The sequence below is a fragment of the Diceros bicornis genome, chromosome 3 (assembly GCF_020826845.1).
Source record: "Diceros bicornis minor isolate mBicDic1 chromosome 3, mDicBic1.mat.cur, whole genome shotgun sequence".
Lineage (NCBI taxonomy): Eukaryota > Metazoa > Chordata > Mammalia > Perissodactyla > Rhinocerotidae > Diceros > Diceros bicornis.
The window spans coordinates 100,530,585-100,545,194 of NC_080742.1; the positions used below are offsets into that span (position 1 = coordinate 100,530,585).

The 14,610-nt window shown below is 44.9% G+C and overlaps 1 protein-coding gene across 3 annotated transcripts in view; it reads left to right on the plus strand.

Moving 5' to 3' along the window:
* The window catches only part of RBM33 (RNA binding motif protein 33), a 163,178-nt gene that overhangs the window by 133,187 nt on the left and 15,381 nt on the right, over positions 1-14,610 (plus strand). The window contains exons 15-16 of one of the 3 annotated variants that reach the window (XM_058533975.1): positions 11,178-11,387; positions 14,279-14,467. In XM_058533975.1, the coding sequence (XP_058389958.1) occupies positions 11,178-11,387; positions 14,279-14,467 (399 nt within the window). The remainder of the gene's footprint in view (positions 1-11,177; positions 11,388-14,278; positions 14,468-14,610) is intronic. The other 2 variants (XM_058533981.1, XM_058533991.1) reach the window with 2 other exon arrangements.

A 14,610-nucleotide genomic window follows, 5' to 3' on the forward strand; every position in this document is an offset into this window, starting at 1 on the left:
TCATTCTTTGAACACATCCTTACTTTCTGGTGCAAGATGTTCAGGCTCATCTTGTAGTTTCTCTTTGTATTGGAGAGCCGGAGGCCAGCTCTGCTCATTGGGTTTCATTGCTTCTGGGCCCCCTCAGTGCATGTCTAGTCCTTTTGCAGTAAGTTCCAAAGACAGAAAAATGAATCAGAAAGAGATGGCCTGGATCAGTTGGATTCTGCTATATTTTACAATCCTTGAAATGAATAAGAAATACTTTTTGCTGCATTGAGTTCATTTTTTGAATTATTGTCATAGTGTGAGAATTCCAAGACAATTAAACATCACTATTTAAATAATAAAAATGAGTCTGTCTCTGGACCAGGGGGCTAGCTAGGCAAGGCGTGTTCTTTAGGCAGCAGCTGAGGTGCAAAACTACTAAAAGGGAGGTGGGAGGGAGGCATGGTAGGTCTCTGAGGGTCTCCTCCTCCTCACGGCAGGGGGTAGAGGTGGGCTTGCCATTGTCAGGCATCTGCAGTTGTGTTCTGCATTTTGTTTTGTTTGTTGTGCATTTTATCAAGGCTTGTTGACGGCTGCCGCCAGCTGGCACTGTAACTTCCTCAGTTCCCAGTGGGTGAGGCCATCCATCGGTGCCAGCGTGTGTGAGTAGGGCAGCTACGATTGAGACCATCACAGCAGACGTAACTTGGGGCTGAGGAGCTCTGTGTGCGTTAGCAGCTGCTTCAGCTGCATAACAAAGTAGGAACCACTCAACACACCAGGTGCTGTGCAGGCTCCAAGACATCATCGTAGGTGAAAGCAGTGATGGTACTGTGAGTAGTATGAGGAGGAGACCTAAAGAAGTGACTGAGTGGAGAGGCAGAAATAACTGGGTGAAGGAGGGCAGGGCAAGAGGAAAGAGCCTTCTGGGCAGAGGGGGAGAGCACATGCAAAGGCCCTGTGGAGAGAAGTCACAGCTGGTCCCCTCATGGACAGAGTGCAGAGAGCAGATGAGTCTGGAGCCAGGCCTTCGTTGGCTGTTTTAGGTTTGGGATCTTGATCCTTGGAGCAATGGGAGCCATTGGAAAGTTTTAGCAGACGGATGGCGGACTAGTCTGTGAACCTTGCTTAATTTTTAAAACAGTCACTATTTGCAGTTCTTTTCTGATGTTCTAACATAAGTGTTGATACACAGAAAGGCATAAGGCACCACTTCTGAGCGTTGAATAGAGAGGCAGACAGCAGTGTTCATCCTGGAGTCACCCATCACCCTTTGGGGACTCCTCGTCGGGGAGGTCACCCTTGCTGCCTCCCAGTCTCTGGATGTGCCCTGTGGTTTCAAGCCTCTGGCCCACTTACCACTGAAGATCTCCCCCTATTTCACACACTCAGCTGCTCCCTCGCTCTTGGTGTGGCGCCTGCACGCGTCCTGCCACGCCTGCGGTGTGTGGCCAGTGGTCTGCAGAGCTCCGTCCCTTGGTGACTGCTGCTGACTGAGGCTGGCTGTGCTCTTCTATGCAGTTTTTGTCTTCAGGATTTAGGACAGTGTCAAGTATGTCATAAATATTTAAGAAATATTTGTTGAAATAATTGAGAAAATAAGTAGCTTTTCCCTTTAAAAATAATAGACACTGTTTACGGTTTCTTTACTGAAATATCAAAGGAGGAGTTAGCACAGTGGGTTTTTTCCCCAAATACTTCTGATTATGAAAGTAATAGCTGTTTATTGTAGACAAAGAAGACATCAGTAAGCAAAATTTGAAAAAGCCAAAAATAACATTAATCCTTATTGTAAATTCTTCTGGCCATCTTTTCATGCTAAAATTTATGGTTCCCACCCAAACTCCTTCTTTGTTCAGTTTCAAAATGGGGTTGTATTGTATATCCATTTGGCTGTTTTTTGGGGTGTGTTAAGTGGTGAGTCTGCAAGGCAGAGCCCCTCTCACGTTGTGGATGTCACCTGGTGCCACGGTCTCGGGGAGGGGCTGGGAGCTGAGGTGGCACAGTGGGGCCAGGAGGAGGTGAGTCAGATGGAAGTGAGTTGGAAACGAGGTAGGAAAGGACAGAACTGGGATGGGCTTGCGGTAGAGAAGAGAGTTCTGGGGAACTGAGTGTAAGAGAAACTGCTTTGATGCAGGGGGGAGGTGGCTGGCACCTCTCAGGAAAGTGAGAGCCCAGACTCTCACCTTGCTGGACCCTGCCCGGCCCCCTCGCCCTGCAGTCCCTCTCGGTCGGGAGAGTGGCTGGTTGGAGTCAGGCCTCGTTTGTCCCCCGATGCTTTCCCTGTTACAGGTGCTGATGATCAGTAAAATGGCCAAAAGGCAAATAGCAGGAGAGAGAAAGAAAAATGGGGCATGACTAATCACTTAATTAATCACTTATTTGATAAGATGTATATTCCAGAATCTTCCTTTTTGAGGAGAAATTATTATACATAAGTATTTGTTGTTCAGAGCTTTGAAACGCTTTAGTGGGCAAAATTGATAACTTCCAGAGAAAGACTTTTTAAAGCATTCTTAAACATGTGGTGTCCAAATTTGGGCAAAATAGACAATTGTTCATTAGAGGACAGAAATCAGTTTTAATGAATCAGAATTTCTGCTACACATTAGTTTATGGGTTTTTTTAGAGATATGATGTTGGGGAGTGCAATAAGTGTTTAAATCAGAAATAATTCCCCTGTAATTCGGAATCAGTATTTGCTAACCCACCCTCCCCAGCAGAATGGGAATCTGCTTTCTCCGATGTCTTGGATAACTTCCCACTCCTAACTTGGAACAGCTACCAAAAGGAGGAGCCTCACCATCTCCTCAGGGAAGTCAACCAGCCCTACAAAGCAGGTTCTTCTGAGCTGCTCATCCAGAGCAGGTTGGAAGCTTCTGCTTTCCAGAGCGTGGAGCGTCATCCCTAAGTGTGGGGCTCTTGCTGGAAGAGCAGAGTTCGTGGGACCCCCGATGCTTGACGACTTGCAGCATGCAAAGGCCCTGGCAGACTCCCTTTTAGCCCTCCTTTCCTTTTTTAGGTTGGTAGATTTGTGCTGTAGAAACTGGAGAGTCCTGGGATCCCCTCAGATCCCCTCAGACGCTCAGGGCTTTGGTTTGTTCCTCCAAAGGCCAGTCAATTTTGCTTTTTAAAGATTTCCCCAAACCTAACTCATCTCAGACAGGTAGAGTGTTAACAGAGAGAGCACTTGAATAACTGCCATGTTATCACCGTACTGTAAAATCCCATGTACTACGTGCCAGTTGAATCCTTTATTTCAGGAAACCCAAGCACTTACGAGGTCTGTCTGCCCTGTCTCTTGAACTTTATGGTTTTTTTGGGGGGATGGGGTGGAGTGGGATTGGCCCTGAGCTAACATCTGTTGCCAGTTTTCCTCCTTTTTTCCTTTTTTCCCCCAAAGCCCCAGTAGATAGTTGTATGTCATAGTTGTACATCCTTCTAGTTGCTCTATGTGGGACGCCGCCTCAGCATGGCTTGATGAGCCATGAGTAGGTCCACGCCCACGATCCGAACCGGTGAACCCCGGGCCGCTGAAGCAGAGCGCTCGAACTTAACCGCTACACCACTGGGCCAGCCCCTAACGTTATGGATTTTGCTTCAGTTCAACTTGTGTGGACCCATTACTGGAATTTTATAGGAAGCTTTTTAGATTTCAGTTGTTTACATGTTTGGTATGGTTGCCATATGTAAGGGTAATTTGTTGCAGAGAATAAACGAACACTGCAGATGTGAAATGTTCTCACCTCATATCATATTACGGCAATTGAATGAGAGAATTCACCTAGAAACCTGGATAAGAATGTTAGCCTGTTTATTTTCTTTTACCTTTTCTCCTTTAAACAGTAGTCTTCAAAGACAAAATAGAGCCTAAAATGTATTTATATTTGGCAACTTCATATAGCATGCATGTCATTTATTGCCCGGATTCTGAGTGAGCTTTCTGAAGATTACAGGGCTAGGCCCAGCATTGTTGTAGTTAATAGAAACCTGTTCCGTGAGGTCTGTGGGCTGTAGGATCAGCAGCATTGCCATGACAGTGAAGTAGGCCTTATCAAGAGGAGAATTCATAAGAGACTGCCCTGGGACCCTAACCACTGTCCTTCTGTGTGTCCTGACAATGTTATCTGTCCTCTCAGTACAGAGTATCAAATGTCTGTCATGAGTACAGAAATTAATTTAATGTCACCTGAAGACATGCAATTAATCTTTTAGAGGTTTTCATAATACCTTTACAGAAAGAGTTGCCAGTTTGGTGGATTTGGATTTTGGGGTTTAGAAGAAGATAAGGAAAATTAATTTTTCATCAGGGTTAATACAAGCTAGCAGGGCCACAAAGGCTGAGAAAAATGGTTGGGGAATTTGTCAAGTGTTGTCACTCTAGACTAATGCTGCTTAACGTCTGATAGGTGTAATCAAGAGTTGAGATTTCTATAGAGAGGGATTAATCAATTTGCTCACTAGTGAATGCAAGTCAGTGATATCACTTCTTCATGGGGTTTAAGAATGAAAATAAGATTTGATCTGTCAAATTGCAAGACACCCTGACAGTATCAATAGGCGTTTTTATCTATACATTTAACCATTTGTTATAAATAAATTTGTCCTGCTAATATTGGTGGCTACAAACCTCATTTTTTGTAAAGATTAAGCTGATAAAAAGTATTTCCTAAGCTTACTTAATTCAGGTAGTGCCTCATATTTAAGAAAAACTACTCTAAAAAGACATTTTTATAGTACTTATTAAAAGATAATCATTTGTACAGAAAACAAAATATTTCCAGTTTGGTCTAAGGTAGACCAAACTTCTTTTCTCTTCATCTGTTTTGGAGGAAGTGAAAAGTATTTAAAATCGTGTGTAAAGACACTACCATGTAAGGAATTCCAAAAGCAAGCTGTCCACCCTAGAGAAATTCACTTCCAAGTGAACTTAGTTTTTTTGTTTTTTTTTTTTGGTGAGGGAGATTGGCTCTGAGCTAACATCTGTTGCCAGTCCTCCTCTTTTTGCTGAGGAAGGTTGGCCCTGGGCTAACATCCATGCCCATCTTCCTCTGCTTTATATTGGCCGCCGCCACAGCATGGCTTGACAAGCGGTGCGTAGGTCCGTGCCCGGGATCCGAACCTGCAAACCCCGGGCCACTGAAGTGGAGTGCGTGAACTTAACCATTACGCCAGTAGGCCAGCCCTGAACTTACTTTTTTGAGTAGAATGTAGTCTGCCACCCACAGATGACCACTTATTTCCTTACATGAAGAGAACAGGTTTCTGAAATTCCTAATTTAATCAACAGTGTTTTAAAATTTATGTGACTAAGCACTATCAATTTTAGGCTCTCTTTCAGCACTGTGACTATACACGTGAGTTATAGAAGACTTCCCAGTAAATGGGCAGATGCCGTTAGCTTGTTTTCATTGGCCTTCTGTCTGTGTGTTTATGAGAGTGTGGCATAAAAACATGTTCCTGGCCACAGCCTGGTGATTAAATAGGTTGACTCTTTCCTTGTGTTAACTGGAATAACTCTGGAATTTAAAATTTCTCCCAAGAATTAGCTTTTAATTACGCTAATTTGAAACAGAATAAGTGTTCTCTCAATTGAAAAAAAAACTTTGTTTTTCTTCCAAAATGAAATAACTTGTTACTTATATTTAAGCCTCTAGTGCTCAGCATGATTTTCAGAAAAATCCAAAAGTGCAGCATTATAGTAACCCTTCATTTAATTAAAATGATTTAGCTGAATGATGGTTAGTCCCTGTTGTTTCAGTCCTTGCTGAAAACAGTTATGTTAGTATATGCTCCTCCCCTAGGAGGGCAGTGTGGAATTGAAGCTTTGGGACCGTGGAGACAGGAGGTGCCACCACTTACCGTGTGACCACGGGCCCTGGCTTTTTCATTTGCAAAATGAGGATGATAATATTTACATTGAGGGAAGATTGAAGGAAAACAAGGTCTGTACAGACCCTAGGACACTCTTGTTATATTGCAGACGTTCAACCCACATTAGCTCCTCCTGTCCCCATCCCCCTGTCCCATGCTTGTTCTGTCCCCCCCCCAACCCCCCCGCCGTGAGTGGAGTGTGTGGAATGATATCAAAACTCTAGCTGATTTAGATCCTGGGAGTGCCTTGGAAATATCTGTTATAAAGTTCATTGTATCATTTGTAGCTATAGAGGGTAGAAAACATCATCTTGAATATAAGTAACTCCAGAGCTTTCCTGGAAACGCAGGGCTTTCTTCCCATTTTTCAGTAAGCAGTTGATAGGAGCAGCTTTTCCTAAAAGTTGGGCAGTCATTGTAGTCTCTTCCTGAAACATCCCCCTTTCTGTGTTCATCAGTGACTCAAGTGTTTGTCTTCTCCCTGCCCTGTGCCCGATTCTGTTCTCTGTCCTGAGGATGCTGTGGTGACCACTGCCTCCCACAGGGCTCCCATTCTGGTGAACATGACATAACTGAGAGTGGCGATTAATACTGTGGAGAAAAAGAAAGCAGTTAGTGGCCTGGGGAACGGTAGGATTGGAGAGTGCTGTTCACAGGGGCCTCCTCGAGTGAGCATGCCAGGCAGGTAGCTGGTTGAGGCTTCCCCTGAAGGGAGAAGCATGAGAAAGCCCCCAGGCTGGATGGGTTTGTGCGCTGGAGACAGAGCCAGGAGGCCAGTGTGGCGGGACAGAGTGGATGAGGGAGCCGAGAGAGATGAGGTCCAGATCTGCAGAAACTGCCGAAGCATGGATGTTTGTTCCCGTGTCTTTTCAGGCGATCTCTTAGGAAGCCCTCAATGGAGAGGGTTTTTGTGATACCTGTAGTTCTGAACTTTAAACGGGGATCAAGCCTACTTAAAAAAGTAAACTTTTTTTCGAGTCAGCCCTGATGGCCTAGTGGTTAAAAAGTTTGGCGTTCGCTGCGGCAGCCTGGGTTCAGTTCAGTTCCTGGGCGTGGACCCATACCACAGTGCATGCTGTGGCGGCGGCTTACATACAAAAAAAAAAAAAAGGAGGAAGATTAGCAACAGATGTTAGCTCAGGATGAATCCTCCTCAGCAAAAAAATAAATAAATATTTTTTGAAAGGAAAATAGAAGTTTAGAACTTTGTTTTTCAGGGTTCTTATTTAACATTAATATTTTCAGACATCAGTTATCACCCGTCTCTTACTCAAAATAACAATGAAGAGAATTTTTGTTATTTGGAATATTTATTAACTAAATGCTTATGTTCTCTATTCCCAGTTTAAAAATCATCGGATCACACAATGTTATATGTTCGTCACTCAAATGCATATACACGTTGTAAACCTTAGAATCGGCGAATAATAATATCCTACTTTTGGTGCAGGCTCTTCTTTTTAAATTGAAGTTTACTATCTAGATCATCTTGTTTTCAGCTTTGGATTGGTAAAGAAAAAAATCACAGTACTCATCCTGTTGTCCCTTGTCCTTTTAGGCCGCAGATACTAGCTAATTATCTATTTCTGCAACGTGGTATAGTGTTTTCTGATGCATGTAATGGTACTGCTGAGCTGAAGGCTGGCCTTTTTAGTATCATGGTGACATTGAATAAATATGTGTGTAGTAACTGATAGCAGCTATAACCCAAGTTCCTGATACTATAATCTCTTTAATAGCACATTCATAACTACTCAAGTTTTAAAAAGTATGATCTACTATTTATTGATTTATTCCATAAATATTTCAGTGCCATCTACGTGCACAAGAAATTTTGGCTGGGTGAACAAAACAGACTTACTAGAGTCTACACCACTGGTTTCTCTAGACAGTTTTTGTTTTTTTTTAATTATTTATTTATTTTTCCCCCCAAAGCCCCAGTAGACAGTTGTACGTCATAGCTGCACATCCTTCTAGTTGCTGTATGTGGGACATGGCCTCAGCATGGCTGGAGAAGCGGTGCGTCAGTGCGCGCCCGGGATCCGAACCCGGGCCGCCAGCAGTGGAGCATGCACTTAACTGCTAAGCCACAGAGCCGGCCCTCTCTAGACAGTTACAAGATGGCGTGTGCTCCGGGTATCTTCAAACCCTTACCTCGTCAGGGAGCTGATTTAGATGCGTTAAGTCCATAAGATGGAAAAGTTCCCCAGAGAGCTAACTGTATACAGCCTGGCCATTCATGCACATTAGTAAAACGGGTAGAAGTTGGAGAATCAGTCAGTAGACTGTTGTGTAGCTGTGCTGTGTGGAGAACTGAGTGACCCAGTGCCACCTGCACCTAACGCACAGCCTCTCGTGGGACCTGGGAGCCAGCGAAGTGTGAGGTGTCACCCCATGTGAGAAAGAGGGATGTGTTTAAGGACAGTATGACTTAACACATGCATAGTGCATTGATGAGTCTTCTACTGATGTAATTTCAATAGGATTTTAGATAGATTAATAAATGATAGATCACTGACTTTTAAGAAAGATGGAGATGTGATATATGTTCTCAAATTTTTCAACCTTTTAGTATAGAAAATTTCAAGCGTGTACAAAACTAGAGAGAGTTCACATAGCTTTTTAAGATAAAGACTGGAAAATTATGCACTTAGAATAGGTTATACCTGCCTGGCTGGGATACCTTGGATAGAAGACTTTGTGGAGAAGTCTCAAGCAGCACAGATGGGCAGCCTGCCTGTGTGTCTCGTGGTCCTGCAGTGCCTGTCTTCCCACAGTGCTTCCACTGTCACCTGGGGGGTCCTCCGTGAGGTCAGAGTGACCCCAGCAAAACCACATTTCAGGCAGCACAGCGCCAGTTGTGACGATCCCTCCTTTATTCCTGATTTTGATCGTTGGTGTCTTCTCTCCTTTTTTTTTGGTCAGTTTTAGTCAGGTTATTTGTTGATCTCAAAAATCCAACTTTTGGTTTCATTGACTTTTCTCTGTTGTTTTTCTCTTTACTATGTCATTGCCTTTCACTATGATCGTATCATTTCCTTCCTTCTGTTTGGGGTTTAATTTCCTATTTTTTTTCTAGCTTCTTGAGATAAAACCTCAAGTTATTGATTTTAGATGTCTTTTCCTTTCTTATATGACTACTTTAATTGTATCCCCTAGATTTTGATATGTTGTATTTTCACTTTCATTCAGTTCAAAATATCTTTTGTTCAGGAGCCAGCCCTGTGGCCTAGTGGTTAAGTTTGGTGTGCTCTGCTTCAGTGCCCCAGGTTCACGGGTTTGGTTCCCAGGCGTGGACCTACATCATGCATCAGCAATCCTGTGGCGGTGACTCACATGCAAGATAGAGGAAGATTCACACAGATGTTAGCTCAGGGCAAGTCTTCCTCAGCAAAAAAAAAAAAAAAAGTTTCAAAATATTTTTTGTTCAGTTTTTTATTCTTATTTTTATTTCTTAGCCTGGTTTCCTAGAGTCAACCCTGTTGCTGCACAGCTTAGTGGTCAGCCACTCGTTCAGGAAAACTGTCCATGTCCCTTGAGTCCTGGGCTGGTGATCTGTATGTGGGTAGGAATGTGCACTCAGAACCCCCCTCAGCTCTTACTTCCTGCCAGGCCCCCGGGGTCCCTTGCACAAGTGAGCCTCCCAGTCAGCCTACTGTGGAGGACATTTCTAGGCCTTCAGTAGCTCTTTCATTTCCAGAATTTCCTTGTTAAGTTTCTCGGATTTCTGACTGGTCTGCTGCTGTTCCAAACAAGACCAAGACCAGAGGCCCGTAGATCTGTGGGTGTTGCCCATTCCCTTCCTGCCTAGTTGGCTGCTTTTACCGACAGTGCTGCTGGGGCCTCCACACCAAACCAGGTCTGCCCTCCGGGTTTTCCTACCCTGCCCTGTCCTGATAAAACCCCTTTGTCACTGGGGACTTCCCTGTCAGCAGGACCAAAGAGGCACTGCTCCACGTCTCAGGAATAGATCCTGCTCCATTTCTGGTTTCAACTTTTGTTGGTTTCCAGAGTCTTAAAATGCTTGTTCTGAACAATGTTGTCCAATTATACCCTTGTTTTGGGGGAGAAGATTTGCAGTCTCTTCATGCTGCCATAGCCAGAAGTCCTGCCCCATGCGACTTTTTTAATCTCATTTTTTCTTAAGTCTCATTACTTTGGGCAGTTTTTGCAAAAATGTTTTCTACACCCATCTTGTTCCAGCCTCTGTTCTTTTCCTTTGTTCCGTTAAACTGTCTTTAAAAGATAAGTTTAGAGGGGAAAGAGAGAGACATAGAATATATGGGCTGCTTCTGAGCTAATTTACCAACTTCCTCTTGGAAATACTGGCATAGCTGAGCAGTATGCGTGGAGAAGGTTTACTAACCACTGACCAATATAGTCCTATTTATGTAAGGAGCTGAGGCTACTAAACATCTACTTTTCGTGTTCAAGCATCCATTTTTAAGATTACGTAATTTAGCAGAGCAAGATCCAGTTTTCTTGCTGTCCACTTTGTTTCTTGGCCACCAGCTCCTCTGTTGAAAGATGCCACACTTAATCCTGAATGTAGCTGCTAGGCCCCATCCAGAGAGGTGTTTTACGCTGCCTGGTGTTATCAGGAACATCAGTAGTGCAGCTTGACAGTGTACTGGCTTCCTAATTGAGTAACAGTTTTTAAGGTCAAGAAATGAAGGAACATTAGTAAAATACAAAATGTTAGATTTCTGATGCTTGTAAAGCTCTTACTAGAATATATGAGTTCCTCCTCTGAAATCCTTGGTGACTCAGCAGGAGGAAGGGTGACTGGGGTGCTCCTCGCCTCCGAGCGCTGTGTCGAGAATAGGGGTGTTCAGTGCTGTGTCCACAGGGGAGAGAAGGCGCTGGGCATGCTCCGAGGTTTACCGCCACAACCCGTGGGATGAGTCAGGGTGATAGCCTGCTTATGTGAGGTTTGATAGGAGTTACCGGTTTAAAACCATTGCTTGTGCAAACTGTCAGTTTTTAACAAGAATGCTCATGAAAATGGAAAATGGATGTTGAAGATGAAGTATTTTTAAAGTTAAGCTAGTTAAGTTTCACTGAACTAAATAGCACTTAAACTTTAATTATAGACCTCTTGACTGGGTACAGTAATTAAAGATCTTAGTGTTATAAATTTCAAAAATATTATTAAAACCCAAACACTGTCAAATGAGAAATTTTCTTAGTGACTTGGTGAAATGACAGGTTTGGTTATCCACTTGCATGATGGTTTTGTGTCTCAGTTGAACACTAACCGAGGCGGACGCCCTGATGCTGGGGTGGGGTGTCCGGCTGCGCAGATACTGACCAGTGTGCTGCCTTGTTGGTTTCAGCAGGGAGGAGAGAGCGACGGCTTTTTTCACCCGGAAGGCCAGCCCCAGAGGCTCCCTCAGCCCCCAGAAGTGAGACAGCAGCCTGCCCGCAAGGTGACGCTGACCAAGGGGGCCCTTCAGCCACCCCAGCATCCACCAGTGGGGGCCCACGTGCACTCAGCCGGCCCTCCAGGCATTAAGAGCATCCAAGGAATTCACCCGGCCAAGAAGGTACTGCCCGTTCCTTAGCCCGCCCCACGGGAACATGAAACCTGGTGGCCGTGCACATGTAGATGTCCTGCTAGTTAGAGCGGGCGGCAATGAGACGGTTCTCTGATGGGAGTGCCTGGCGAACAGTAGGGGTGATCAAATAAATGAGTAAATGAGCCATCGTTTCCTTTGTTCTGGCTTTGAAGGCTAACGTTTCACAGAAGCGCTTTTCCTCTTGTGGCTTATTTGATGGTACAGCTCGGGGATGTTGCCCACAACCAAGGGTGTGGTTGTTCCTGCAGCTCTGAGCTGCGCTCTGGAGACAGCCCTGCAAGCGGAGCCCCAGCCTGGCATGCTTTCCTTCCCCTGCCCGCTGGCTCTCCAGAGACTCTGCAGGTGGAGGACCAGGTGTTCCCTCGTCCGTTTCCTCCTCAGTGCCCCAGCTCGCAGGTGGGAGACTGAGGCCTTTGTGGGTGAAGTAGCCTGCCCAAGAAAGGGGTACTGGTCCTGCTTCTTTCCTCCTTCCCTCGCACTGTGAAGTGAAGGGGTGTTTTCCTTCTCCGAGCTCAGTCTGTTAGACAAAAGGCGTGGGCATCTAGTACCCCTTCTGGGGGAGTGAATGTTCTCCTTTTGTGTGCTGAATTTAAAACCTTCCCTAGGAGAGGTGTGTCCACCTTGTCTCGTTATGTCCTGGTGATAGAGCACCCGTCCCCTCAGCTTCTAGTGAGGGGCATCTTGGTAGCTTCCCCAAAGCCTTCACCTCTCCTGCTGACAGTCAAGTCCCCTCTTGGCGCAGTAGCCAGGTACCTCTTGTCTGATGAGATCACGCAAGGAAGGAAAAGGGGCAGCAGCACTGGCTTCGAGTCTCTTCTAGAAAACCCTGGAGTCTACTAGTTCATCATATCTGCTTGTCTTGCTACTGATGCTAAGTAGTAGTATTAATATGAAGGGGTCTTAGAAGTATTTAAAATACTTCGTATACATTATATATATGTATACATACATATATACACATTACGTATTATCTCATAAACACTGCAATGTGGGGGCAAACAAAATTACTCCATTTTTGCAGTAGAAGACAGATGATATAGACACATAAAGTCATATCTTCAGGTATAGTCTTTAAAGATTGTTACAGTCTAAATTTTCTTCAGTCAGGTGTTGTCCCTGGATATATGAAGAGAAAGACCTTAGAAAAATACATCCGGCACCCCTATACAGCTATATACATAAATAAAGCACTCGAGTTTCTACATCTTAAACCTCAGTTTACTCGCCTATAAAGTGAGGACAGTAATCGTTCTTGTCTTATTTGGGTTCTTGTGAGGATTTTATAAGGAGATGCATATAGAAAGCGTGGTGCCTGGCATGTAAGCAAGCATTTAGTAAAGGATGTTGTTATTAATATTATAACTTAGCGTAGTTAGAACATAGAATAGTTACTTACTACTGGTTTCCAGCCAGTGTAACTTGCAACTTTTGATGTGTATTTTCCAGTGTGACTTCTCTTGAAATGTCCTTTTGCACTTTTCAAAAACTCACTTCACAGGAGTAGTTCTGTTCCCTTCTGCACACTGTTAAGAAGGAAATGTTGCGGCTCTGTGTCTCCTTTAGAGGGGTGACTGTGGATGTCCTAAGGTTCTCATTTCCTCTGCCTTCCTCTCTGGCCTTTTCTGTGATGACTTGGGAGGTCCTTTTTGTCCCTTTCTACCCAAACTCTAGGGCAGAATTTGGGTGGGACGTCTGGCAAACCTGATACTGTTCAGTTCCGCTCTGCGGCCTGCGTTTCACTACTGGCTTACCCAGGAAGAGTTTTGTTTTGTTTCGTTTTGTTTTATTTTTATTGATTGATTGATTGATTGAGGAAGATTGGCCCTGAGCTAGCATTTGTTGCCAATCTTCCTGGTTTTTTTCCTCCCCAAAGCCCCAGTACATAGTTGTATATCATAGTTGTAGGTCCTTCTAGTTCTTCTGTGTAGGGCGCTGCCTCAGCATGGCTTGAGGAGCAGTGAGTAGGTTCGCGCCCAGGATCTGAACCAGTGGACTGCCGAGGCGGAGCACATGAAGTTAACCGCTATGCCGCCGGGCTGGCCCCAGGAGTTTTTTTTTAGAGAAAGCACTTGACACCAATGCTTTATCTAATTTCCCAGTTGGAAAATACCAGAGAGATCAGCTGTCTCTTCTTTTTTAAAAGGTCCCAGAACAGTGGTTTTGAACTCTGGGCCCCGCCTTAGGCCAGTGACACCGTATCTCCGGGGGCTGGGGGCACTCGGTCGTTGTTGTTTGGGTTTCAGTTTTTGGTTTTAAAGCTCTGCAGATGGTTGTAATGTGTAGCAGCCGGGGGGGGAATCCCCTGTTGCAGAATCTGCCTTTCAGGTTCTCAGGATGCCTGCTGCACATATGTACGAGATGAATTGGATATGCAGTGTTGTGACTTGTGGTGACCGTGTAGTGGCTGTGGGTAGCGCCATCCACGATTCGCTGATCCCTGCTGAATTGGCCTGGAATATGGTGGGAGAAATTCGGGCTCTGGGGCTGTTAGGACTGGACCCAAGTCCTTAACTGTGTTACTTGCAGCAAGTTTCTGAAGCCCTGTGACCCTGCTGCTTCCTCTACAGGACGATGGGGACACAGAGAGCGCCCGCCTGGTCCCGTGCTTGGCACAAGATAGAGTCAGACTCTGCTACGACCTCTTCCTTCCGCTTCCTCTGCCCAGATTGGCTGGGGATTGTTGTCTCGTTTAGACATTAAACCCTTTTCTGATTGATAGTGGATAAAAACTACAGAAAATCTTGTAGCTTGTGGTGTGTTTTAATGGATTCTCAGTTATTTGCTCACTTTGTTATGTCATAGTAGCTGTGAAAAAAGACCAAAGCTTAAAAATGTGACAGTTACTTTGTTGTTGCCAGGTCCTCATGCATGGGAGAGGCCGAGGAGCGGCAGGTGCGATGGGCCGGGGGCGCCTGATGCCGAACAAGCAGAATTTACGGGTGGTGGAGTGCAAGCCGCAGCCCTGCGTCGTGTCTGTTGAAGGCCTTTCTTCCTCCACTACTGATGTCCAGCTGAAGAGCCTGCTGATGTCAGTAGGACCCATCCAGGTGGGTCCCCCAGGGCCTGTTAGGTCTGTGTCCCTTGGTCTATCCCAGGACTCAGTTATTTCTTGATTTAGAAGCCCTTTGTCTTGGCTTCTTCATGTTAAAATAATACACTTGAGAAGAAAGACAAAGATTTTCTCTACTGT